Source organism: Leptonotus elevatus, chromosome 10, assembly GCF_054856555.1.
Source record: "Leptonotus elevatus isolate MCC_2025b chromosome 10, RoL_Lele_1.0, whole genome shotgun sequence".
NCBI lineage: Eukaryota > Metazoa > Chordata > Actinopteri > Syngnathiformes > Syngnathidae > Leptonotus > Leptonotus elevatus.
The window spans coordinates 10304654-10332287 of record NC_141248.1 but is presented as its reverse complement, the minus strand read 5'-3'; the positions used below and the strand labels follow the sequence as shown (position 1 = coordinate 10332287).

Here is a 27634-nt window from a genome sequence, read left to right as displayed (position 1 = left end):
TACTAGACTGGCCCGCCAGCAAAATAATATAGTTAAAAAGCAAACAAAGAATGGGAAAGAAAAGTTAATAATTTACTTTCATAGTAACTCTTAAGAGATGAGACAATGAGGCCGTGCAGCCGTATTCTTAGAGGCACTCTGGGCAGACTCGTAGTAACACACGAGCGTTGGCTCCACACTCAGCATTACATCACACGAATAGTCAAACCAAAGCCAGGCTTCTGTCCAAACCCGCACAGTGGAAATGACTGGAGGCCTTCGCCAAGGAAGGCTTGGCGAGTGATTTGTATTTATTCCCTCCACAACTCTCACTTCCACATCAATGAAATATTTATGAAATAGCCACGAGGGAAGATTAATAAGAGGGAAGTACAGTTATATCTTTTATCTTGTAGTGTCAAAAACAAATAAGCAAGTGGGGTCACGTACAAGAAATTATTATAATAGCCACAAAACAGGCATAAATGTGAAGCCATGCTTATTTAACACTTAAGAAAGAAGAAAACCTTAAACAAACCTTTAAAGGATCTTTGTGCAGTTTGTCACTTTTTTACTCGCGACTGCCACCTCTGGCCCAAAGTGCAAGTGCAGCATCTGTGTCAAGCTCATTTATGGTGCGCGTGCGAGTACGTGCACGATCTTAAAGCGACAGCCACAGTTGGCAAACGAAGACATGACTTCAAATGAGGTAAGAAAAATTCTGCCCCCCCCCCCCCCCTATATAAAGGAAAGATAAAAACTGATAGGTGCAGTCAGAGTAAAACAGTCAGGGCTCTTCATACTCATCTGGGCATTGGTGGAGCATGTATGATGTAGAAAAAGCTTTAATATTACCTTTTGAAACAGCACAATGCACCTTTCAAAGTCTACTCTGGCTGTGTTTTATAAATTGGATTTATTATTAGAAAAACATGAGGTGCAAATAAAAATATAGTTAAAAAGCAAACAAATAACTGTGTCAAGTAGAAAGGCATACAACTCTTAATATCAGCTGGATACATATGTACAGAAAGCTACATATTGTAAAATAATACGACACGTTTTTGTGACCATAAGTAAAAGTACCCTCAAACTGTTGTTTAGAGACACTGACAGTGATTCATGTCTGCATTATTATTCAACTGCATTTTTCAATTGTTGTTTAGTCTGAAAAAAATTGAGAATAAACAGAAGCTTAAATATCGCTACGATCCTGGTTACGTGTTAACAATCTATACAAAGCTGTGTCAAGTGTATGTTTTAGCACTGGTTTTGTCTAAAGTGACATTAGAGATTAGAAAACAGTTCTATACAATATTATACAGAGTGGGATGGATTGCTTTATCTCCTGCTACCAAATAATCTCGGTCCACTTGGTTACTCTCAATCTGAGGGGGGGGGGGGGGGGGGGGGGGGGGGGGAAGAAAAGAAAATTGAGTTAGCTAATCAGAATAGCAAAAAGAATATGTTATCTACATTGATGCTTTACCATACTTTTGCTATACCTTGTGATTGTTCAAACTTCAGTGGATTTGCCACCATTCAAGTTCTGTAACAACAAATCATTTAAGCTATTATAAAAGCATGTTTACAAATATCCTAACATGAAACCAATCTTGCAGACAAAACGAATCCAGGTTATTGAGCAACAGCGTTTTGGTGCTGCACCTTAGCACAGAGCATCTTGGCCTGAAGTGCAACTGCTGCTTGATTTTGCTCAGACGATCCACAAGCCCCAGTTGCAACGGAACCTGCCGCCTCCCTGACAGCGATGGTGAAGGTGCAAACTGAAGACGCGTCATCGGCCTCTCTTTCCAGAACGGAGCGGTAACTGTGAGCAGAGCTGCTGAGGCCGCTCACACTTTCTGCTGAGGACTCCGAGCTGTCCACTGCACAAACGCCAGACAAAACGTTAAGCACACGCTAAACTGTACATATTTATTACTTGACAGTTAAAATGGACAATTACATAATAAGTTGTGGCTCCCACTCTCAGGGTCCACGTCGTCCTCCTCGAGAACCCCTGCCGGTGGTATGTATCCTTCAAAGCCACTTATCAACACTTTCCGCTTTGGCCCACAGAAATATGTTGTCGGGGACAAGGAGCCCAGTCCTGAGGAAGAGGAGGAGGATGAAGTACTCCGTGAACCAGCGGATTTTGGCCGTGCACCAGGAAGACCGTTGTGTGGCCCATAAGGTCCGACATAGGGCAGAACCTTGTTTCCTAAAGAGAGCAGCAAAAATATAAACAATTTTAACATTAAGAAGATATATATATTACTATATAATCCATCCATCCATTTTCTATACAGCTTATCGTCATTGGTGTCACGGGACAGTTGGAGTCGGGTCCAACTGACTTAGGCTTTGGCTTTTTCTATATAAATAAGTATAAGTTCATGGGTTCAAATAATAATGTTAAAATATTTATGTCATAAAAAAAACATTTCTAGTTGTTTGTATGGATAATTAACAATTGTATTTATGTCTAAGGAAAAGGGTTAGTTGTAATTGTTGCTAGACGTACTTGCAGTTTTCCAGCTTTTTTTTTAAAATAGAAAAAGTTCTCCCTAACAGAACAGCATGGAGACGTCATGTAATGCCATCCACTTAAAATGATCAGGCATGAACACCATAAGTTTCATTTATTGACTTTATACATATGTGTGGATATTAATGCATATTTTGATGAATTATTATAAAGAATTTGATGCACCTTGTTTTTGCAGTGGCTCTTCAATGTGTGTAGATTTTGACTTTATTTTTAGTATTGACAGATTTCACCACATGCTTATGAAGACAATCAAACACAATGCAACTGAAGTCCAGGGTCTTCATTTGTCTCTTATTTTGGTGTCACCGACATCTCAGTTAAAAACACAACAGTAGGGTACACCTTAGACTGGTTGACAAACACAGTGCACATGCAACAAACAATAAAAACTCCCATAATCACACCAATTTAGAATCTCCATTTAACGTCTTTTTTTTTTTGTGTGGGAGGAAGTCATAGTATTCTGAGAAAATCAAACTTCGACATGCTGCCTATATTATACAATAGCGTAAAATAACTAGACAAAGTGTTATTTCTGGAGAAATTGTGTGTGAATGCTGAAAGCTGAATACTAATAAAAGCCGGATGCTAATATTTGAATGCATGTTGAAATGCTTATGAAATAAATTGAAAGATAAATTACGTGAAAATTAGTAATTACGCTGAATTCACACCAAAAGCGGGGAAAGGCATTTCGGCGGCGCGTTTGCATTGTAGTCTATGGACTTCGCGCGGACCGGAACGAAAGTGTGTGAATGCTGCTTCAGCATTCACACAATAAAGTATTACTTTACCTCTTGCCATCAGTCCACAGTCAACAGCTCTATCACTGATCGCTGCATCGCTGGGTGTGATGTCCATGTAGGGTTTGTTTCCAATTCCCATAAAAACTCTCTCTTGCATACGAACCTCTGATGGACACATAGAAAAAATAATAAGTCTCGTTTTAAAGTTAAGTGCATTACAATGTGTTTAGAATAAGTTTATACCTCGGTTGTGTAGTGCCTGATCCCAAAGGATCCGTTCCAGGTCCTTGGTCCAAGCCTCCTTGACTTCCCGGCTAAATGCTTGCAGTGTGTATGTGTCTTGGGTTTTCCGCTTTCTGAACCAAATCTCAAAGCACAGGCCGGTGTCGCCAGTGTTCTGGGTCATGCCAACGTCTGACGTCTGAATACAAACACGACCACGGTCATTATTATTAATTATCCGGGGTGGCTTATAAGTTTGTCTTTATTAGTAAGTAGGTCATAATAAATGTAATTATGCATTTATGGATGGAGTGTGTTTTTAGCATCTATTAAAAAAATGTGACGTCTAACCTTGCTTACAAATAAAGCAAAATACGTTCAGTAAAAGTTTTGTTATTGCAGCAAGAGCATGCAAGCATACACACGTGCAAAACTCCTCAGTTCACTAACTTGTTGCATAAGAGGAAATGAAGGCAACGCTTTAAGTACATTGTGCAGTTTTCTGTATATTTTGCCACCTGCCAGTAAAATTCCATCACTTCACATAAAAAAAAATAAAAAATAAAAACAGTGTGCTTGTGTACCTTGAACGACTGTTTGTATACGTATGTATCATTCCCCACATCTGTCTTTTTGGTCTTGCTAAAGAGGAGGAGCTCTTGAAAGAGGAAAATATGACGGGAACATTTTTTCTTCCGGAACGTTACAGAGAACTCATCCTGGCGAATGAGCTGCCCTTGCTCCTTGAGATTAACCTGCAGGGCATAAAAAGAATCATACCAATCCTCAATCAGGATAGAATTCTCTATTTTTGCTTTGTTTGTAACAGAGAGCATTTATTCATAAAACAGATGGAATATTTCCTATGAGAAATGACTTCTGATGGGACGTGTCATTGACAGCCTTGCAAGCAGCACCTTCAATTCGACAGAGCAGATGGAAGAAGTATTTGCATTCTAAACCTTTTCATCCAGCCTGGCCCATTCCTGATGAATGTAAATTAACCTCGGCCTGTTTTCCCCTTGTCAGTAAAGTTTTCCATTGTTATTGGACATCAAGGCTTCTCCACAGAAATTCTAAATGCATCTTATACGACAAACATGTCGCGACTGAATCAACAGCACTCTTTGCATCACAATTCGACACAATGACAGAATTCTCCCGTGATCAATGATTGCGTATTAGCTCTAACCCTGCTTCTGACACACAAAACAGACACCGTGTGTTCAACATTTGTGTCGTTCTCACATCACATTGGCGGATGGCGTCCATGGCCAGCAGATTGTTGCCGTGCCTGAGCTGGAAGTGAACGACCTCCAAGGCAGCTTTGAGTTCAGCCAGCTCTCGAACTTGTCCCGGCGCACACTCCCTCATCATGTCTTGCAGCAGCAGGCTGTACTTACTGATCCGCTGCACTGGTTTCAGTAAGTAAGACCACAGGTCCATTTTGTCCCTGAGATTCAGCTGCTTTTGCTGGTGGGCAAAGAAAGACAGCTGTCAAATGGCTTGCCTTGAAATGTAGGAGGTTTAAAATACTTTTGAGATAATAATCTTGGGCCAAGCAGTTTTTGACTGAATAACAGCGATAACATTTGACGAATTGCTGATTACTAATCCTATCAGTATTTGAACGATGTTGTGCTTGCATGCTAACCAGGAGTATATAAGCTGAAACAGGTGCATCATGACGCCTTTTACAATAAAACATTACTATCTCCCTCCCCTCATGTTAAAAAAACTGCACGGCTGAAAGACAGATTGAATTGAGAGTAAAATGCAATTCACCTTGAAGAAAGCCTTTCCGTGATTGATGAGAAGACTATCAGACTGTGGTTTGTTTTTGCTGTAAAGGGCATACAAAGCAAAGTTTTCTCTCTAAAGGGAGGAGAAGGAAAGAAATACCTTTAGATAAAAGCATTATCATGCTCCCACTACGTGTCACACTGATACATACTTGGCGTAGTTTATGACTTTCCACAATTTAATGATAGCAAGTTAGCAACGCATGAGCTGTTAGCTTTTGCTGCTGTTGTGTTCAGCCAATGTAATGCTGAATTATTGCTGTTCAAAATAGCAAATGTTGAAAATGTCAAAATTGGAAATGAGTTGTTCTTGTCACCTACATGTCGGAGGAAGCAGCGTCCTACCCGAAAGGCTTCATTCAGGCAGTTCTCCAGCTCACTCAAGAAATGATGGCGGTGGAAGTCATGCAGTTTTTCCAGGTTACCAAAGATGCTCCCCTTCTGGCCCCTCAGGTCCTGTGGGACGTCGCTCCTCTCCAGTTCGGGGAAGTAGTGCTCCCGAACATAGCCCAGAGCTTTTACGTACTCCCTCTCCGTGGACAGAAGCTCCTCCATGATCTTTCGCAGTTTCCTGAAAATGCAAAGAGGACGAAACCGTGACTTAAGTTTCCTTGCTGTGCTTTAAATTGAGGGAGGGATCATAACTTACAAAACATTGCATCCATTGTTTTCTGTTGAGATGACAAATGTCTCCTTTATATCTTCGGAGCTTTGGGTTGAAGCTTTATGTTCTTTGGTGGGACATTCGCACAGACTCTCTTTGTGGGAAAAAGGCAGGTTTTGGAAAGGCTCAGAGTTATGTTCCAATGCTCGCTTATTCCTCTGACAGAGTGGTTGTTTTACATTAAAGGGCGAAACACCAATGGCAAATGGCGTATAAGTGGTTATACATGATCCCTCACTCAGGGACCGACCAAAGACTCGTTGCCGTGAAACGTCAGTGTCGCCTTGAACCGAGGCTGTTCTTCTCAGGTCAACCTCACTGTGATGCCCTCTTGGGTTCCATTTTGTGTCTAGATGCAAGTGGATATTTCGCGGGCCGGTGGGAGTTTCTCCATTAGTTTGTGGTAGAAGCTTCAGAGCTTGAGGTTCTGTTTGTTCATTTGATGTCAGGGATGCAGCTGTGATGTGTTCACTTTCAGGGATATGAGCTACATCCTTTTGTGAGGTCGCTTGCTGGCTCAGGGGCCGTTCAGCCTCCCTCCTTTCAGTCTTATTCTCCATTCCTGCACCTTCCCCACGAGTGCTTACGGCTGTGGTCTGTTGGTTCTGCTTCTTATCTCTGCCTGCCTTCTTCTTCTGCATCTTCTCAAGACGCTGCCTGACGTCTTGGCACAGTACCCAAGCCGCATTCCACACGCTCATCGCCCCTGAGGACCCTGATCTTAAAGTACAGGCCTTAGATTTCAAGGCCTGGAAATGCTGGGTGGAGAATTCATCACCTAATCTCGCTTCATACATCTGCAGTGTGCTGAGAGTAGCCTGAGCCAAGTAACACCCGTGCTCTACCTTCTCCAAAAAATGATTGCATTCCTTGGCCAACGCAGATGCCTACAGAAAGAGAAAAAAAAAAACTAAATGTACAGTAGCACGTCAGTCAAACTGGGAGGCTACTGCAGTTAAAACTCACAAGCAAGATAGCAAATCAAACCTGATCACAGAAGTGGTGCAATTTCACAAGTGTTTTCAGTTCTTTGTGCATCTGCTCCACATGTGACATAAAGTCATCTACATTGCACTTGAAGGTGTTGAGGAGAGTCTGAAAAACATCCGTCACTGGAGTGGACACACTTGCACCCACATTTTTTTCTGCTTCAGTCACTAGAGTCAAGGCATACTGTTGTTTTTCCTGGAATAAATAATACAAAATGTTTGACTTTTGACATCTTAGTCCCGTCAATGTGAGCATGCTTATACGGGTATCTGTACCTTTGCTTGAAGGAGGAATGTGTCATACTGCTGCAAGATGCCTTCAGTGTACAAGTTATCGTTTTTGGCAAAGTCCTTCAGTCTACGTTCGCCTTCTTCATTGAACCACACAGCAGACTGCAGGATGTATACAAAAAATGACTGTACAGCAATATCACAGACGTTTTACCACACGATTCAAACAGAACTTGCAGTACCTCTTTGATTTTTGCGTCCAGGTCCCTGAGCACAAAAAGGAACTCCAATTGCTGTAGTGACTCGTTTGATTTCATCACCAGCATGTGGAGCTTCTCCTCCACCTGGTTGTACAGATGTGTCACTGACTCCAGTGCATCTCTGCATGAACATGAACACACTTTCAAGTTTGTGTCTTCACCGAGAGGACATACATGATATTACAAGAAATATGTCTGCCAGAACGCATGCTCGAGTAAAAATAACATCAAACTGAGACTGAATCAACCAAGAAGCTGCTTAAAGGTGTGATTTTAATTAACAATTCGATAATGTGCCATTTCTGGAGAAATTGCGTGTGAAGGCTGAAAGCTGAATGCTAACGTTTGAATGCATGTGGAATGCTTTATTACAACAACAATGTTTGATGACATTGGGAACATTTTGATGTTAGAGCTTCTGAATGCAGAGAATTGAATTTCGAATCACTACTGCCACCTGTGGCCAAAAAAGGAAACTGCACATTCTCATACAGAATACTAAAATTTGGTCCAAGCGGGATTTGAAGTGGTTCTCCGCGGTGGCAGGCAAGTGCAAACTGCGTTAACTTGACTTGCTGAAAGTCATGGCACAGTGGGTGTTTATATTGAAAATTGTTGCATAGAAATGAATGAATAGGAAAAAAACTTAATAATGACAAATGGCATCAAATAAAAGGGATGTTAAATAATTTGACAATGATTATTAATGAAAATCACACTTGTACTAAAGTTTGGTCCGACCAGGATTTGAACCAGGTTCTCCGCAGTGGCAGGCAAGTGCAATAACCACTGACCTGAAAGACTGGTTGAAAATCATGGCTCACTGTGTATTTATATTGAAAATTGTCATATAATATGAACTCACAAAGCTGAATGGGGATATTATGCATTTAATAATTTAAGTGAAATACTGATTTCCCCCATTTAGTATATACAGTATGTATATCACTTAACATAATGGCCATGGCTATATTTGCAATGTACAGTCGGAGATGGGATTCAAACTCATGACTGCCTGGTCACTGGCTAACGAACTTTACCAACTGCGCCACTGAGCAGTATCAAGCAGGGAGTGGGTGTGGAATGACTTAGACAAAGTTGAATGTCTGTCCCATTGAAAATTAATTGGGAAAATTTTATATTAAATGTTAAATTGTGTGGAAAAATTATGTGGAATGAGACAATATATTCCCACGATAGCGTAAATTTTTGAAGCAAGTTGAAATTTGAACGGTGTAAATTGGATGTATTATGTGGGAGTTTCTGCGCATTAAAAAAGTGAGCGGAATAAAATGTTATAGGTATAAAAATAATTCACATTCACACAATCAATTCTACACAACTGACAGAATTCAAACGATGATTCCATTATTAGGCAAGAATAACAGCTGCCACCATTCCAAAAAGGAAAATAAATCTATTTTTTATAAAGCATTGATGTAAGATCAGTCAATGAATGCAGATGTGAGATGATTACAATTTATTTTTTATAAAATAACAGACAAAAAGAGAACACCAATCCAATAGACCGAATTTGAAGGCTGCTTACACCAATGACAACACAAAACAGAAAACTTCCGTTTCTCTGTAATGACAAACAAACCAGTCAACAGTTTGCAATACCTGTAGTCTTCGGACTGTGAAAACCGGAACTCTTCTCTCCTCATCCGAGCCAGTACTGCCCCGCCTTCTCTCTGCAGCATCACCAATCGAGCGTCCTCCAGCACCCCCTTCATCAAAGCCCTCTGTTCCTCAATGCATCCACGTACTTCCTGCAACAGTAAAACACTTGTCGAGGACACAATTCAAAAAGAACAGCACTCGTTCAGCATGACAGTATTTATGTTATTTTTTACCTGGGCTGTATCCATGACGTTGCCTTCATTGACTTTAGTAATTGCCTTCTGTAATAAACTGTCAGCCTCTTGCAAGTCGGTTATGAAAGAAACCAGTCTCTGAAATTGAATATAATTAAACTTTTAGTGGAACATAACATGGCACTCTGACAGAAGACACTCACATTTGTGTCATCTGTGCTCTATCTAATCAGTAGGTTTTTTTTGGCATGTTATTTTTACTTGAAGTGGTCTAGATATGATGTAGCACAGTGGTTACTTTCAACTTTTGCTCAATAAAGTGAAAACCTGTCCTTCTTTCCTCACATAGCTACATCAAGACTCGTATGTGGATTGTCTTCTTGTGAAGTCCAATCTAGGTCATCTTTTGGGCATCTCAGTAAGATAACGCTGAGGATTGTGCAATTATTGGTGTTACCTGATGAAACTGCAGCCAGTCGGTATGGCTGTAGGTGAAGGTTCCTCCGAGCTCGGGGCTCAACTGGGTAGCGTCCACTGTCTTGTAGAGGGCCTTCATAGACGTCGCCAAGTCCATCTAACAGACGGCAAGATTATTGTGCAAATGGGCACCGGAACGCTCATTTCTGCTCTATGATGGACTTTGACGTTTCTTACCTGCAGACCAGGCTGCTTTTCAGGGCGCGGACATGTGTCTTTATCAACCAGAATTACAACACTGTGGACGGCATGAAGTGCTTGCTCCTGTTGTAAACACAAAGGTCACGTGACTCTCGTACAAAATATGAATTGCAGTTTGTAAATGTAGGACGAAAGCGCTGAGAGACACACATGTAAAAGGTAAATCGCTTGTGTTAGGGTCCTGGTTTCCCCTTGAATCTAAATTACTTTGCATGTGAATAGAATGTAATTAAATTAAAATCTCTCATTTGTGGCACTCCCTCACAAATATTCTTCTGGACGAATTCCAACATGTAAGAAATATTTTAGAAAATGTTCCCAGAAGAGTGGAAAATGCCAATTTCCAGAGCTTCTCACTGTATCCCTTCTAAACCTCACTCAAATGAGGATGTCTCCCCCTAGTGCTGGAGTAGCAAAACATTCTTCCATTTTCTTCACCTGTGACATGAGCGATCATCAAGTGTCCCATGAGAAATGATCCAGTTTCACTTAATTGGTCTGGTAATTTCCTACAAATATTCTATCTTTGGTATCTATGCCAGCGACCTGACATGTAGAACAATTAAATGCACTTCCACCAGTTGACAGAAGTTATAATTAACCAGTGTATCCATTGTTGCCAGTCATACAACAGAATATTTGCTTTGTTTTTCACTAACTAGGCCAGATTTCAAGTGCTGTTATTGTTATTATTTTAACCTGTGCCATGAGCAGAGCTTTGTAGAGGTGAGGAAGCGGAGCCTTCTTCCTGGCATCGACGACCAAAGTCATTCCCAGTTCTCGAACGTCTTTCCTAAGCAAACAATGAGTCACATTAGGGGCACATTCAAACATGTCCTCTTCATCGCAGAGGCCATTGTGAAAGAGCGGTAATGATCTTTTATCGCTTCATCTCTCTCTGTCTCAGACGTCCTCACATGTTCATGCATTCACACGCCCATGATAATGGTCTAGATGGTCTTGAGTTAGTTGAGCCTACGTCAGGCATGGGTGCTAATTCTAGCAAGGGACTGCATACCAGACAGTTGGCAGCCAGCCTGGCTACAGTACATACTTTTGAGCTATGGCTTCACACAGGAGAAGGGCGCTGCTATCACATTAGTTCAATTGGTTCTTGAACTTCAAAGACTATGTGAACGTTAGTGGAAACATAAAACACTGTTGAAGTGTTAGTAACGAGTAAGAGGTAGACACGGGTCAACACAGGCTGCTGTCACTACCAGTTGGCACTTAATTATAAGATGTATAGTATGTGCAGTTTTAAGTGAGTGTACTGTTACGGATATTTGGGATGATGTATCAAGGTGCTCTGGCGGTAAATCAAAGAATTGCATTCTACTGTCCTCTTGTGGCTCTAATAATTATTACATCAACATTGGGTTTTTCCCAAGCCGGTTTTTACTACAGTCCACTAGTGGTGAATTTAAATCTGAATATTTAGCATACAGCAGCTGCGATGTATGCAAAGTTCTCACTTGTGTGACTCACCAAACATTTGAGCCTTAAAGGCCACCACACTTAAATAGAACTCAAATTGTACAGATATAATTTGGCACATTCTTGGGATTGATTTGGATTTTTTGCAGTCTTACATACTAACCTGTTTGTCTACAAAATATGTTTTGTCTAATTGAGATAAATAGTGGTCTAGCGAGCCAATTTCAATTAATCTGGACATTATTAGGTCACGCTATGATTCTGTGTGTAGCACCTGGGTATGGAGTGGAGATAGAGCAGTAACTCGCAGAGATTCTGTGCTGATACAAGAGTTGAGGTCCACTCCTTGTCACAGTGAACCTCCACCACTGCACGACCAGTCTTGTCCCGGCTGCCTGAAGGAGAGCAAATAGAAATATGATTCATGTATAGGAAGGGCCAAGCATAAACTCCAAAGGTTGACAAGGTGACAAGGCTTAATGTTGGCCTTCATAAATGCTGTCTGTCTTTTACGAGAACGTATTCATCTGTAATTGCGCAAACGTGCAGGCAAAGTACCTGGTAAACAAATGATAGCCAGTTCAAGCAAACCACTGATGCTTTTGAGAGTGGACTTTAGACTTTGAAGAGACAGAGGCTGCATAGAGCTGGAAGATGGGAGCTGAGAGAAGGATTTGTCTTCTGTCTTTGAATTCTGGAGTCTCAGGTGCGGCCCATCTGAAGTGGAGGGAGTTTCACTTCCGCCTGCCTGGGAATCTGTCGGTAAACACAAATGTGCGTTTTTAAGCTGCCATACTAGTACAACCATCCATCAATCCATGTACTGTATAAATCTTTCTGTTAATGCTATGCCCTGGAGGGTTGACAGTCAATCACAGGACAATTGTGAAGGATGCATATATTACTATGCTACTACTACTACCACTATCCACCTATATGTAGCCTATAGCCCTTGACCTCATTTGAGTTGTGGGCGAGCGGGAGCAAATCCCAGCTGACTCGGAAATTATAGGGCACATACAAGCACAAGCACACCTATGGCTGGTTTAGAGTCTTCTATTCAACTAACATGCATGTTTTTGGAATGTGGAAGGAAATCTGGAGTATCTGGAGCAAATCCACAAAAGCCTAGGGGGGCATGCAAAATCCACACAGGAAGACCACTACAACTACTAGCAATAATAATAACTAGAGCTGCGAGCAGCTACAAAGGGTCCTCGCAACCCTGGCCATGTTGGGCTACTTGCACGTTTGGGGTAGTGACACATTGAACAAAAGCTCTGTAAAATACAAATGTGTTGCCAGGCCTTATGTGTGTGCAAAGTTTCATGAGATTTCACCCAGGTTTAGACCTGAAAAATAGCATCATTTTTCTCTGCAAACAGTGCATCGCTACGGCAACAGCGTGTGACGAAATAAAAATATTTCAATAACTTTTCATCTTAAACATCTTTAGATTACACACCCAAACTTTGAAGACAATTGAATAAATTATGTAGGAGGAGTTTGGTAAAGTAGGACCTCTATAAAAGGCCAAAAAATGGCGCCCAATTCCAAAATAAATTCAAAATGGCGGACTTCCTGTTAGGTGTAGTTTAAGTTTAAAGTCAATTGAGTTAACCGTCTAGAACAAGGGGGCAAAAGTATAACCCCTATACATGTGCAAAAATGGGCAAAAATTGTACATTCAAATACTCATAGCTCACTTCCTGTACATTTTTACATATGGCTACCAAATACTTTTTAGTACATCCAAATGTGCTACACGTGCCTCCCAATTTTCATAGCACTATCTCAAATGTAATGGGATAGTGCACAATTAAGCCTATTTAGGGGGCACGACAGACCCATTTTATGCTGGTGTATGACAACTTTGGAATGTAAAATGTTCCCAAAAATGTGATTCTTTGAGAAGGAGAACAAGAATAAGAATTCCTGCAGAAAATATAGCGACCTCACAGCAATCGCTGCTCAGGCCCTAATAATAGGGACACCAGGATGCTTAAGCTTCTCATTCGGTAACAAGGAATTGAGAACCACTAAACTATCAACTTTTGCACTTTATAGTAGTAATATCATAAGCGATGACCCTGCATTAGGGGTGAGAACCTCTGGGTACCTCACAATACGATACGATATGCGATACAGGGCTCACGATATTGATTATCTTACGATATGACGATACCGCGATTATTGATATATTGGTCAGGTAATAAATCCACGATAATCTACGACAAAACTACTCAAGACATAAATGTATGTTTTTTCATTGAAAAATAGTTTCATTGTGTACCATCACTGAAACAAAAATATGAAAACTGGTGTCTTCTTCACAGTGAGTACTTTAGTGTATTTTTTTAAAAACAAATACAAATGTCTTCTTAAAGAGACCACTTTCTGTGAACAAATTTGTGTCTTTCTTAAACACTATTGTCATGCAACATGTCAGTCAGTTACATAGTGAATTGTTTCATTTGATAAACTGTGACGATTTTTTTTTGTATAACATTGCAAAAGTAAATAAATACAATTACTTTAATATTAAATCCAATTAAATCAATATTAATATTCCTCTGAAATTGTGTGTTTCAAAAAGTCGAACCATAAAATATGTTTTAAAATGTTACGTCTGCAAAACTGAGTCAGTTGTTGGACAGATAATAAATGTCTTACACAAGTAAAAGTAAGCTCATGAGTCGTCTTCGCCTGAAGACTTCTATACATTTCTCCGCCACTTTTATGAGGTGCTCCCCCTAGCGGCCTGCCAAGTAATTGCTCAATAAGTAATGAACAATGGAGCCGTTATAGTTGCTGTATATTAACTACAAATATCGCGATACATGCGTAGACGTATCGATAATCTATTGGGAGACAAAATATCATGATTTATCACGATATCGATATATCGTCACACTCCTACCCTGGATAGCCATCATTTAATTACTGCAAACACCTGCACAGTTTTGTGTAAAGCTTTACAAATGTGCACATGTTTGCTGTAACTAAACACTGCAGTGGCCCAGCTACTAAACCAGCCTTTGATTTCAAAAATCTTAATTGGTCTCTCCTTTGAGCCAACAAAGGCTAGTCTGTGCTTTCTGCCTTTGCTACTTTAATAGCCCGTGACACGTATATCTCCGGTCAAGATCTGGGCATGCATCATCTCAAGGCTTAAGGGATCGTGTGCCAGTGGGTGCACAGGACACGGAATGGTTCTTCTGGCATGCTGTGATGTCTGCACAGCAAATTGCAGAGAAGCAATTTATCAGAACCTCCTCATTTAAATGGGGCGCATAAGGCCATTTCCGGTAATCATAGTGATGTAAACGCAGCTATATTACAAAAAAATGTGACAGGATCTATTAAACCACCATTATGAAGAGTCTTAATGATGTGTGACCTTTAGTGAAGCCTGACATATAATGGTATGATTTGCAAATTCTTGAGCCATTAGAAACGAATGCTGAGGGGGCATTAGTGACAACATTTTAAATGGTGAAATTTTATTCCGACTTCTTACCTTTTTTGTACAATTTCAGTCTTTCCAGCTTTGGAGTCACCTCATCTGGCACGTCAGCTTTCTTGCACTGCATCATGCTGCTAACTGTCTCAGGGCAAATATCACTGTGGCTCCTGTTATTGTGTTTGTAGAAAAGTGGACTCCCTTTCGGAGTGTCAGATACAGTTGACAGAGACCTAACCTTGGATTTGTGTTTCCCTGATGATTTCATAACCTCCGCTTTCTGGTGTGGCTTAATGTCCGGCTCTTCACGTGCATTTAAAAATAACACAGGTCGCTCCACGTGCTCAGACTGAGAGAGAAGTTTGGTTTGAATTTTATGACTGTAACTTAAGCCAGGGGTTGATTTTAAAATAAGGGGTGATTCCTTCAGATTGTCCTCTGATTCAGGGCTTTTGGGGAACATTTTGTGAACGGAGCCAGAGATTTGCATTGTTGGCTCAGAGCAGTGTCTGTATTGGCAGAAGTCATTGCCTGACAAGGGCGTATTACGGTGGTTACAAAACTGTCCAAGTTCATTGTTTTGCTCCAAATCTTCACCAAGGCTGACCTCCTCCAGTGCTGCGAGGAGATCAACGCCACCTTTTCCGAAAGGGACCGGATTCTTCAGCGCTGCTAAGTAAGAGTCCCTGTGCCTGCACTTGATGTCTTGCTCTGAGGGGCCCTCCCCCAGCTTTCCCTGGCTGCACGGCATACAAGGCTCCTCTGCATATTGAAGGGTGCGTCCGCAGAAAACGCTGCCCGCCAATGGCGCAGACGGCGGTGGTCTGACAGGTTTGATCAAGACTGAATTTGGTGGATTTGAATGGCTGACGTGTTTTGTCACAACATCCACCAAGTCAACATAATCACCTTCAATTTCTAGATAGTTGCGGCTGTCCCAGGTGTTCGGGGACACCCAACCCACAGGTTTGATTAATGGCTTAGAATAGGATCTTGGGATTCTTTTATAATGATCTAATCTGACAAGTTTCGAAGAACAATCCACAGATCTTAGAGATGCTGACATCCTATCTTTCAACGGAAGAACCCGAGCCTCCAGCGGTAGAGTGGATGCGCCATAAGTGCACGGAACGGACATCAGCTTTGGCTCAGGAGGAGCTTCTTGATGAGTGATCATAACCTTTGGCTTGTCCAAAAACTCTGGGACGGCTACCTCTGCCCATGGCAACTTGATCACTCCTTGGTCAGTGCAAAGCAAGCAGCGAGACAGAGGAGTCCCCTGGCGTCCGTCGTTGATGTCCTGCAGCCAGCCTTCGGTGAAGATGCACGAGTAGGAAGTCTCAGAGATCGGGGTCTCCTCCACTTCGCGACACCCGGCTTGCAGAAGGCTTTTGAGGACAATACGAGCTGCCTGCTCGCCAAAAGGTTCCACTTGGAGATAGAAGTCACCAGGCCGCAGCAGCAAGGGGTTCACAGGTGCTAACTGCACGACTGTTTTGTCATGGAGGCAGAGAGGCCATCCCTCACAGCGGAAAACCACGTCCGAATATCCAGCCTGAAAATGTAAAAGCACAGTTTCATATATTTTTTCTTACTTTGCTGCAATGATTGTCCCGAAGAGCTTTTCTTGCTTCATAAACACGAAAGCTTAATGATATCTTTGATTAGCTTAGGTTCCACACATTGACCTTGTTGTGATGGAGACATGCCATGTAGATTGCATGTATTACTTACACATGCAGCCTGCTGTACGCTCTCCAGCAGGTGTTTGGAAGGGATAAGGAAATCCAGGAGGCACTGCAAGGCATCGCCATGGTAACGTTCCTCGATAGTGCGGAAGAGCTGGCTGAGGACGATTGGCGCTGTGGCTTCAAAAGGTGGGTAGAGGGCCGAGAGGGCGCTTTGGATGGATGAGTCCAGAGTTTCTGGGTTCTGCAAAACCACAACAACAAATGACTGATTTCAATAACAATTTTAAGAGAGTAAACAGGTCTTATTGGGGCTTTGGTCCACATGTAGGCATTGTGGGGTCAATTCCCTCTCAGTGAAGGTCGTGTGAAAGGTTGCATGCCTCTACATGTGCTATGTGACTGACTTGCATCAAGTCCAGGGTGTTGTCATTGGAAGTCAAATGGAATCAGCTTCAGTTCACTTTACTATTACCCTGAACTAGATACGTTGGAGAATGTATGGATAAAGACCAAAAAAGGAACCCAGAAATAAATATACTGTGGAAAAACTGGAGCAATCACATCAAACTGACTTGGTTCCAAATAAAGGGAACTGCAAATGAGACTAATAAGTAACATTTTGTAACTTTATCTGGAGAAGATTAAATCTGAGCATGCTTGCAGCTTGTTTCTGGTCTTATTACGTGGTCTTTAAAAATAGTACCAAAACCAGCTGGACATCTGTGCAAGTTCTGCAGAACACACAGCAGTCATTAAAGCTACACTTTGTAACAATTTGCCCAAAATATCTTTACAATAGCCTTTTTATTTGACCATTTATGACTGAAACATTTTTTTATTTGTAATTTTCATTCACAATGGGTACTCCTGCAAGCCTCTGGCCAATCGTTTTCAGACTAGTCATAGACATAGTCTCCCTAGCGTGCCCTGGGTCGTCCCCGGGGCCTCCCGCAAGTGGGACATACCCGTAACATCTCTCCAGAGAGAAGTCCAAACCAGATGCCCGAGCCACCTCAACTGGTCCTTTTTTTTTTCTTTTTTCTTTTTCAAATTTGATGACAGGGTTAAAATTCATGACTGTCACATCTTCAGGATCTGGACAGGTCTTAACTGCTAGCTGCAGCATGTCAGCTATTCATACGATCAGTTCACAGTGCCCTGCTGTGTTAATCTCCTAGGCCCACAAAGAAGCCTGTTTTCAGCCCCTTCGTCATTTAGGCTGACAGCCACACCAGGACCAGGGCCTGACCCAGAGTAAACACAGTGCAACAGCTTCAAAGGCCTCACACTGCTTGGGCTGGGACTGATGCTGGTGTGACCGTGTTGGACATTCGCGGCACACTGGGAACTGAGGTCATAGCTGTTTTTCATTGAATGGTTGTGTTAAGTATTCAGGTTTGCTGTAATATGCGATGCATTTGTCAAATGAACATTTGATCTTTCAGGGTTTAGTATCTCTTGTAGACCGTGTGTGCTCAGTAGAGAAGAATGTTTCCTTTTTTGTGCACACATCTGTAACAATAGATTATCTAAAGGAGAACAAAATACCTCCGGGTCTGGCTCTTGAGCAGTAATGCGTCACAGCTGTTTAAGACTCTACTGTACTGTATTTATGTGAGCCTGATGTCACAGCTATTAAAACAATAGCGCTGTGAAGTGGCTTAAGAGATTTCATTTCCCATTGTAGAGATTTCAATTTGGGTTGGCAAGTCCTGTTTTACCAGAATATATTCGTGTATTGTGTCAAAAATCACTCAAGTGTAATCAGCACTCCACTGCAGTAGCTTTTTTTTTTTTGCAAAAGCTTTTTCTACATCATGCACCATTAATGAGCTGACACATATGCTGCAGTTACGCTTTGGGCCAGAGGTGGCAGTCGCGAGTAAAAAAGTGACAAACTGCACAAAGATCCTTTAAATATGTTCAGTGCAGAGATGTGCAAAAAACAAAAAACAAAGCAATTTGGGTCGGGTTCTTCTTCAAACAGGTTTCAGCCTGACTGGACCTCTGTGGGTGGTTTGGCAAGTGATATTCACATGATTAAGAGAGCATCACTAGAGAGATTTACGGAGCTTCGAATTTTCTACAACCAGGTCACACAGTCCAGGCAGCCAAGGGAGTTGCCTTGTTTTGTTTGAAATTCTCAATAAGGAGAAAGACCAGAACTTAACATTTCCCTAATGACACATAACGTGTGTGGCACAATAATGATAGCTGAAACATTAGAATCATATCATTGCAATGTTAATTTTTTAGCCAACTATTTATATACATTTATGGTGCTCTGGTATACATTTGGTTTGCCTTTCTATTTTATTTTCCTACTTAGGGTAATCGGTTACACATATACTGACATAAACAGTGTTATACTCAACTCAACTTAAGTTTATTTATTGTAGACTTTACACTAATCTGATCGTGTATATCTGTACTTCTGATATTTTGCTGATTCAATGATGTCATGGATCCACAAATTAAGACATTACACCCGCAGTCTTTCCCACATACAGTGTATACTGTATTTATCTGCGGGGGGGCTCCCACAAATGAATTTTGGCCGCCTGTTGCGGTCAAGTTTCTGGACGGAGCTGCTCCGTCACACTGCCACTAAAAGGTTTTGGCGCTACTTGTCAATACAAAGCCATTGTATAATGGCCACCCCGTCACAGCACACTGTCATGCGCTTTTTTGTTGTCTTTACATAGCCTATTACTGCCTGCATGTAAAATGCTGTTTTAGGTTAATACAGTATTTATCAATCTATCTGACTACCCATTTTCTTATCGACCTACAGTATCTACCGACCTGCCTAGAGAGCTATCTCGACATACTGTTCATTGATGCATTGCTGATCATACACTCTGAAAACAGTTGGGTCAAAAACAACCCAATTATGGGTCAAAAATGGACCTATCCTCTAATTGGGTCTATTTGACCCAACTTTTAGTCAAAAGTTTAGTTTAGTTTAAACCAACTCATAAATATTGGTCAGATCCTTTACTTGGGTCAAAAAATTGGGTCATTTTGTATAAAACAACCCAAAAAGTTGGGTCAAAATTACCCATAAATTGGATTGGTCCATTTTTTATCCACAATTGGGTTACTTTTGACCCAACTGTTTTTAGAGTGTAAACTACTGTATTCAACCATAAACTATTGCTGTTAAAGCTTTCAATAAATCCTCAAATCACATCGTCTTCTACATACCAAGTAAGCCCAGCATCAGAAACAATACACAGTCATCTAAATACACAGAAAAAAAACTAAGACATCACTCTGAGGCATTTACGTTTGTTTGTTTGTTTTTTGGTTGAGAATCAAAACATAGCTGCCACTTCTCACAGTTTCACTCCCACAAACAGCCAGTGTGCAGCGTTCCACTGGACTTGTAGCTCAGCCTTTATCTTGTTTGCAAGGAATGGCGAGCTGATGGCCGCATTCCGCAGCCGCCTTCTTTCTGCCCACTATTGCGCATGCTGCATGTGATTTAGCTCGAAAAAAAGGAATTAGGTCTCCAGCAAAGGTCATTGTGTATCCTGATTTAACATGCTGGTGTGGACAATCATTTGCAGTAAAGGTTCCTGCTCTCTTTGTCTTGTCTACCATTTAAGGCCCCCCTCGAGCAATTGCGGCCTTTGTTTCTCCATATTGCCTCTGGCTTTGGGTCAAACAAGCAGATTTGAGCCCCAATATAAACAAGTAGTCAAGATCTCTATTGCAGTCACTCTCTTCCATTAGCCACAAAGAAGGCAAAAGGTTCGAGAATGTAAACTGGCCATGCTGTGATTGCAGAGATTAACTAAATGGACACAAGCTCTTGTGACTCACAAGGCATTTGCAGATGTCATCACATCCCCCCCCAAAAAAATTCTGGGAAGAAAGTGACCTCCAGGCTAGTGTTAGTTCGCAACACAAACATTGAATTGTGGTGTATCCTGCATGTATGGACAAGCCAATACATCCAAGGGCCATATATGAAAACACCAGCAACTCAGCCATGACGACAAACACTGACAGTATGACAACAAAGTGCTGATGGGATATGACGCCCGGGCGTGTTTGCTAAACAGATAGACGGAATGGAGAAGGAAAATGCTATGTGAGGCAGGGCAAGAGAAGTATGATTTTGGCTTCAAGCAAATTGAGAGTACTTAGATTCATTGTGACCTTTATTCCATATTCAGGTGCAGTTACACAACTGTAAAGTTAATTATTTATTTAATATTCTCTCAATACTCTCTGTCACGTAGACCTGCAAAAATACTCTAATATGCAAGTTAACCTTTTTTTTTTTTTGATTTACACATCATGATTCAGTAACTTTTTGTGTGTTCTGATACAGAGCAATGCAGGTTTGTAAGAAAAATAAATACCTGCAGGGAATTAGATATCCACAGATTAGAATCAGGGCTCTTCCAAATGTGGGTAAAAAATTGTACTGTCAATTGTATTCCCAGCATTAAAGCATCCATTTCTCTTGCTCTCTATGATGGAGAGAGGTGAAATGGATAATCTGTTAATGATATTGATAACTGTGTTAGTGTTACTGTTGTTGCAATTATAACACGACAAAGTGTCTCAAGATGTGTCTGTGGTTTGATTTAGAGGTACAGCTAAAATGTTTCAGATGTTGGCTTTGTTTGTGTTAGAAAATTTCAGTCGAAAGTCATGGAAAACTATTGCTAAAAACATAAAAATGCTCGAACCCTGAATTCCGTTTTGATGTAGCAAAATAGTCAGTCAAAATAGAGCAGTGATAATCTTGTACAATAAATCACGTCATTCGAGCCCACCCTCAACATGTAACCGGGACCTCCATGTTACTCTGCCTCCTCCACTCTTTCCTCCTCTGAATGGAAGGGAGTCACAGTTGTCTTTGTGTGTGATCCATTCTTGTTAACGTCAGCAGACAGACACTCCATTCACAGATGACATCTTAAGTCCTTTTTCCCGATAAAAAGCCAATCCAAGACATTGCTTTTGTTCCCGCGGATGTCAAAAATGAAACAAAGTCCTCTCTTTGATAAGGTATGGTTGGAATGATGATGATTATTTATTTATCTTCTACTTGGGTAGTTTGCATAGGATGAGCTGTTCACAAACTATGGATAGACCGATTATCACTCGGGCTTATTATGGATGCTAGGGTAAGAATACGACTGTGAAAACCAGTGTGAAAGTTTAACATTTCAGTTATTTTTGACATTTTGGAGAAATATATTTCGTATAGAAAAGTGTAGCGAGCTACGACATACTTGTTTTAGTTTTCATTTAACTTTTTATGACGTACTGATGACCCTGCGTTTTCACTGAACTTTTTGTTTGAATAAAGTTTTGTTGGAACAAAGATGTCTATTGCCTAAGATTGAAATAGATAAATAAATAAACAAACATTTTGCAAAAGCAAATGTGTCAGCATAAGAAAATGTCTGACCATTTCAGTAAGTTAAAATGTGTTAAAAGTTAGTGATCGGGTGTTGCTGTGACATTAACAAAGGAACTTATTACAAGCCACTGTCTCATGAAGCTTATTATGATTTTTGTTACATACTTTTGTTTAAAAGTTCATTTACGAGGACCAAAATGTGAAACAGGAACAAAAGAAGCACACGAAAGCTGAATTAAATCCATTAAGGTTTGATGCAGTCAATTTCAAGTTTAGCATGTGTGTTTTACAGCAGCGTATTCACATCTGGCGTATTCCTATACATAGGAAAATGTGATATACATCCAAGAGGGAAAAACAACTCGATTGTGCATTTCTTTAGCATCTTGAATAAAATACAAATAACATGAATGCTGATGAGTTCTGCAGGGGTGTTTTTGCATATATAACCAAACCATAGCATAATGCAACATACTGTACTGTAAGAAATAGGAGGGAATAATCCATTCGTAAAACATCTCATGGACTGCTCCAAAACTACACAATACTGTAAAAGTAAGGGCCACCTCTTAACTGCAGCTACAGGAAGTGAAAACACAAGAAAATATTCAAAGGTATCAAATGTTGAAAGAAGAAATAGTTTGAGGGGCGGGGAGTCATCCATTCACTTGCTCAACTATTTTCAGATGCACCAGTAACAAAGGATTACAAAATTGTTTAGCTGGGCCAATGTACTGTAATACTGTTTGATTTCTAGCCAATTTTAAACATTGGGGGAAGAACTCCAGTTGCAACACATATCTTCTCTTCACTCAGCAATGGTTCTGTTTTGAAAACACTGCAAGGCACTTGACCCACTTTTGTGAAACAGAGACAATAAACAAAGTCAAACGATTGCCCACAGCTCTGAAATATGTTTGCTTTCCTGATTGAAACAAATGAAGGAAAATCGACTCATAAGGTACAATTGTCCGTAAGTTTGAGCAGATGGTTTTCATGGATTTGTCAGAAGGAATTTGGCAAAAATCAAAATGAACAGGAAGTATGATTTTGCTTCCAGAGGGAACTGAGATTATTTAAAGTGAAGAAGTGATGACGAGTTCTTGGCAAGGAAGCGAGCTACTGATGACCTTCACTTGGCCACTCACAGCAATGAACACTGACAAAAAAAAGGCTTCTGACTACAATACAAAGTGTGTTAATAGTAGATGTGTCATTTATTCAATTGTTTTTATTTATTCGGACCCTGGCCAATTTCTGATTCTGATGGTGTATTTTTGATTGTTGAATGGCTATGTTGTTGACAAAAAAAATTTTTTTTTTTAATATTAGACATTCTTTACAGCAAAGCTCTCAAACTTGTGACGTGGGGGCCATTTTTGGCTCACAGGATGATATTTTGCGGCCAATTACTAATAATGTTACATTTTGGTTCATGAAATGGTTTATGGCAACATTCTGCAAAACATAATTCTGAAGTGACACCAAGTGGAAGGAAAGTCCCAGTCGTGTCTTTTTCGAAGCCCGCCGTGAAGAAAAAGGTGGGCGAGGAGAATAGCCAATTTCAAGAAAAACAGGAAATTGATTTTTTGTTGTTTTGATTTGCTTGCCAAGAAAGCTGAGGTACAAGGGAGATGACAAAGGACCATTGGTCACCAATGTTCATGGTCTGAAGCATTGTTAATGTTCTGAACTGTTATCAATAAAGATTGAGAATATTTTGAATACTTAAACCCCCTTTTTTTGTCGACTACTTGGTGTGACGCTGCTGTACAATAATGACAAATGTTCACCATTTTTCTTCACATTTTAAGCATTCTTAACCCTGATGTTATCAAACAACTTGAAAGAAATGCTGTATTTTACAGACTTTTAAATGACTCTGACAAATGTTTGCATCAATTTCCTTTTTCGCCAAGATGTTGATCATGAATATAGTGAATGTTGTCTCTTAAAACAACATATGAATCGTCTGTTGTAAATTTCGTGTGTCTTTTGTATTTCCGGCTAAATGATACCATTAATATAGTATTTAGCTCACTATCTGTAACTTCTCTGTACCACGTATCCTGTTTGATGCAAAGAGCTGGAGCTTACATATACATCTTGGATTGGTTGCCAGGTAATCACAGGCACATACTGTAAATGTGTGTGATACTATAATCATGTCATGTTTCTTCCCCAGTAAACGCTTCCTCTGTAATTTAATATTGCCACTCACCACTTCACATGAATCAACTACAAGCGAGACACTCTGGTTCAAATATGAAAAGAAAATGCATGAACGTATCTGCCACGTTTTCCTGATTTACATTTGCTTTGCATACTTTTTTTTTATTACAAACATCTTTGCATCAGCTTTGCATACACTTTGAATACTATGACAGAGGTTTACATCGGAAATCAAATGCCTATGTTTGCTGTTAAATCTTAAATGCGGGTTGGTCAGCATATCAGCATAAATAAGCAGCTCCTACATGCAGTCCTGGCTGGTAAAACCGGTGCCACAGTAAATGTAAAGGAAGGGCAAAGTGCAGCGAAAGCAACAATTTACAACCAAACCGCCACTTTATTAAACAACCCCTCTAAAGCTATAATTTATCCAACATCCTCTGACACATGTTATGGGTCTACACGCTTACCATATTAGGAAAGCTAAATATAGCTTAGCTGTAGACAAGGAGATCATGGTACTGCCAACTTGATATTATTTTGTACAAAAGGTGGCTGTATGTTGTAGAGTATATGGTATAATCTACTGTATATTACAAGTTCATCAATATAGTGTAGTGAGACAGAGTGTCTTTATTTTACTTGTATATTTAGTATTTGTACATTTAGTATATGGATCAACCAAAATGATGTGGCAAAAGATGCTTCAATAGTCAAACAGAAGTTGGGAGTTCAAACCCTCATTATGTGGGATATCAACAGATCTTCAGCTCTGACTTTCAAAACATTAACTCCATATACAGTACTTTGCTTTTTCTTTGGATTTGGGGGCTTTTTTTTTTCTTTTTAACTTTGTTCTACTGTATACTGCAAACAATCTCTCCTAAGATTGTGAAGCTCTATGTATACAAACATAACTTTTCTTTTACTTTGCATGCTTTCACAAGAGTCGTTTAGTCCTCTGTGGTCTGAACTGTTGAACTGCAGAGCTGCAGAAGCATTTATACACCCCAAACTCCCTCCACTCACTGAAGAATTTGGCCCGTCTGCATGAATTGAAGTCTTTTAAAATGTGAAGGACTTGAGGAAGCTTAACAACAGAGCCTGTGCGGTACGCTTTGTCAGTGTTCTCACACTCCAGCAGTCTGAGATGCTGCGGGCTGCTGATGGGAACCAGTCCCACCAACAGTGTTCGGGACAACAACAACTTGTATAGTCTTTCAAGTGACATCTACTTTTGTGTAACACTGTATGCCGCTACTGCCCTTGGGTGGGCTTCATTTGTGTTGAAATTAGACACAAAAAAACGGAATCTGACTTGTGTTGCAAACACACTTGACAAAGAAAAAGAGCTAGACGCTCATGCTGTCTCCCGCTAGGTCAGTGGAGTACCGGAGTTCTTAAAGCAGAACACAACAATGACACACAAATACAAATGCGTGCGTTTACCATCTTCACAGAAGTTTCTCCTCTACCAGGCAGCAACTTTGATCATAATCCTCTGCTGAGACGCTCCCCGGAATCTGCGCTGAGAGACACGCCATGTTTAGCGCACCAGCGCAGCCTGTCATCTGTTAAGGTATGTCCACATGACAGTCCTGATGGAAAACTGACAAAAGCCGCCGTTTCCTCATAAGAGTTTTGGAAACAAGCAGTGCGAGGAAGAAAAACAGGTTGCCAAGCAAGTCTCCTTGTTCACGGCTCTCTGGCTCTTCTTGAGTGTTTCGAGCAAGCTGAGGGTGAACTGGGGAGAGAGAGAGAGAGCGAGAGAGAGAAAGAGAGAGAGAGAGAGAGAGAGGGGGGAGGAGAAAAGCTTTCCCTCTTGGAGGAAATCCCCCTCGAGGCTTTTCAGTTTCTTCTTTCTCTCTCTCTCTCTCTCTCTCTCTCTCACACACACACACACACACACACACACACACACACACACGCACACACACGACATTCACAAACTCCATGCTGGCTTTATCACACACCCAAACACACCCTCAGACATAATATCACCCAAGAGAAACAACCCACTCTGCACAAACACTGATGGCATGCGTGGCTATATGCAAAGAATGGATTTGTCATGCGCTGAACCACACGTCCAAGCAGATGTCTACACATTTCGTTATGAGAGAGCAAGCACCCACCCCTTCCATGTGGCCCTTTCGTTCTATTTTAATCGGCCAGAGCTTTTCTGCTTCAGGCTTTCTCATTTCCTTCCTTGGGTGATTGTCTTCAGGCGCACAGTCCAGCCTTTGACTCCAATCAGAGGAGAGACAAGAGTTGCTTCCTTGCCTGAGGCAGCAGGCTAACCGCCTTCACATTTGACCTGAGGAATGTAGTGGTGTACCCTCCAGACGTCTTCCTTTTTAACATCTGGACTTGGGAGAAGGCGCAGTGTTTGAAAGCGACGTCAGCTTGCATCACGTTCTCCAAAGGGAAGATTGACAGGCCTTCGCTTGTTTCTCTCGGCTGACTGCCAGAAAAATGAGCGCAACTGGGGTAGTTTATACTAGCCGTGAACTGTTGGCTCTTGAACGTTCCATGAATAGTTTTGTTATAAAGGGATGGGTGCGTTGTATTTCTTTTAATCCAGCATGTACTCAGTGGGTGAAGCCGGAGATCAAGCCTCACTCCTGCGCTTCTGGTTCTAACGAGGTCTTCGGAATTTCTCACAGATGGAAAGACATGCCAATATCCTTTCTTCCCCATACCACAAAATCCTCTGGGAAACCGGGACATTTCTCCTGTTTCTTTAAACTTGATATACTGTAGACAGATAGCTGCATTACACGTGTCTACGTGTATTATATGACAGTACTAATATGATGTCACTGCTGTTGTGGGAACGATCCAAATGGGTTAGCTTGTGTCAAATCCACGATAAAGCTACTGGTGCTGACTTGCTGCTCCGCTCAATATCAAGTGACGGGCTGAGGAAGAAATATAAACACAATTCTATTCAATAAAAAAACACCATGAGTACAATCATATTGTACAGGTAAACAGCATGCTGCAGCCATGTTGTATGTGTTACTGCCTTTCGGCCATATGTACCCAAAGCATAACAAAATGGAAGACAGTATCTTCACTAGCTTTGTAACTAATGTCACCATGCCACAATAATTGAATACCAAAAGTAGCAATAATTTAATACACGACTAGAAACAACATCACAACACACAGTCACAATTAAGTGTCACTTGTAATGGCAGCAAAGCATGCTGGGAAAGCTTCTATATAATTGTAAAGTTAGCATCAGTCCGCTAAGTGTGTGAATAGGTTTTAAATAAGAGAGCTAACAGGAAGTGTTGAGTTAGATACCTAAATGTTACTGACTTAACAGTGTCTGATGAATTTGCATTGTTGAGTGTAGTTTGTTATCTCTTAATGTACACTTGGCTATTGGCTGTCTTTTGTCCATTTTAACTATTTATGTACTCATACTTGTTCAAACACTGTTCGTGATCTTTAAAGCACAGGCATTATTGGAAGGAATTAAACTATTTCAGACGACTAATAAGTATTGAAGCATATTGTAATCATTTGGGGGGT

At 40.8% G+C, this 27634-nt stretch overlaps 1 protein-coding gene across 2 annotated transcripts; it reads right to left on the bottom strand.

Moving 5' to 3' along the window:
- Window positions 1-867: 867 nt before the first annotated feature.
- Window positions 868-25833, bottom strand: quob (quattro b). 2 transcript variants are annotated; one of them, XM_086087810.1, is made up of 24 exons: window positions 25541-25833; window positions 16577-16774; window positions 14900-16397; window positions 11938-12135; window positions 11654-11774; window positions 10642-10735; window positions 9919-10005; window positions 9722-9838; window positions 9304-9402; window positions 9071-9219; window positions 7430-7568; window positions 7233-7349; window positions 6955-7152; window positions 5953-6854; window positions 5625-5874; window positions 5287-5376; window positions 4750-4974; window positions 4086-4256; window positions 3523-3700; window positions 3328-3444; window positions 1949-2203; window positions 1648-1868; window positions 1474-1528; window positions 868-1367 (listed from the first exon to the last, which is right to left on the bottom strand). In XM_086087810.1, exons 1-23 carry the CDS (start codon window positions 25541-25543, stop codon window positions 1496-1498), a joined length of 5460 nt encoding a protein of 1819 aa, XP_085943936.1. In that variant the 5' UTR covers window positions 25544-25833; the 3' UTR covers window positions 868-1367; window positions 1474-1495. The 2 variants fall into 2 exon arrangements, with proteins under 2 accessions (XP_085943936.1, XP_085943935.1); XM_086087809.1 differs by having other exon boundaries at window positions 1485-1528.
- Between the last annotated feature and the right edge of the window lie 1801 nt (window positions 25834-27634).

Bases quoted from the DNA above. Each gene is read 5' to 3' on its own strand.
- quob (XM_086087810.1), bottom strand. The intron at 9,839-9,918 runs GTAAGAAACGTC...GCCGTCTGTTAG, and splicing joins AAAAGCAGCCTGGTCTGCAG to ATGGACTTGGCGACGTCTAT. The intron at 1,529-1,647 runs GTGCAGCACCAA...TTGTTGTTACAG, and splicing joins CCAAGATGCTCTGTGCTAAG to AACTTGAATGGTGGCAAATC.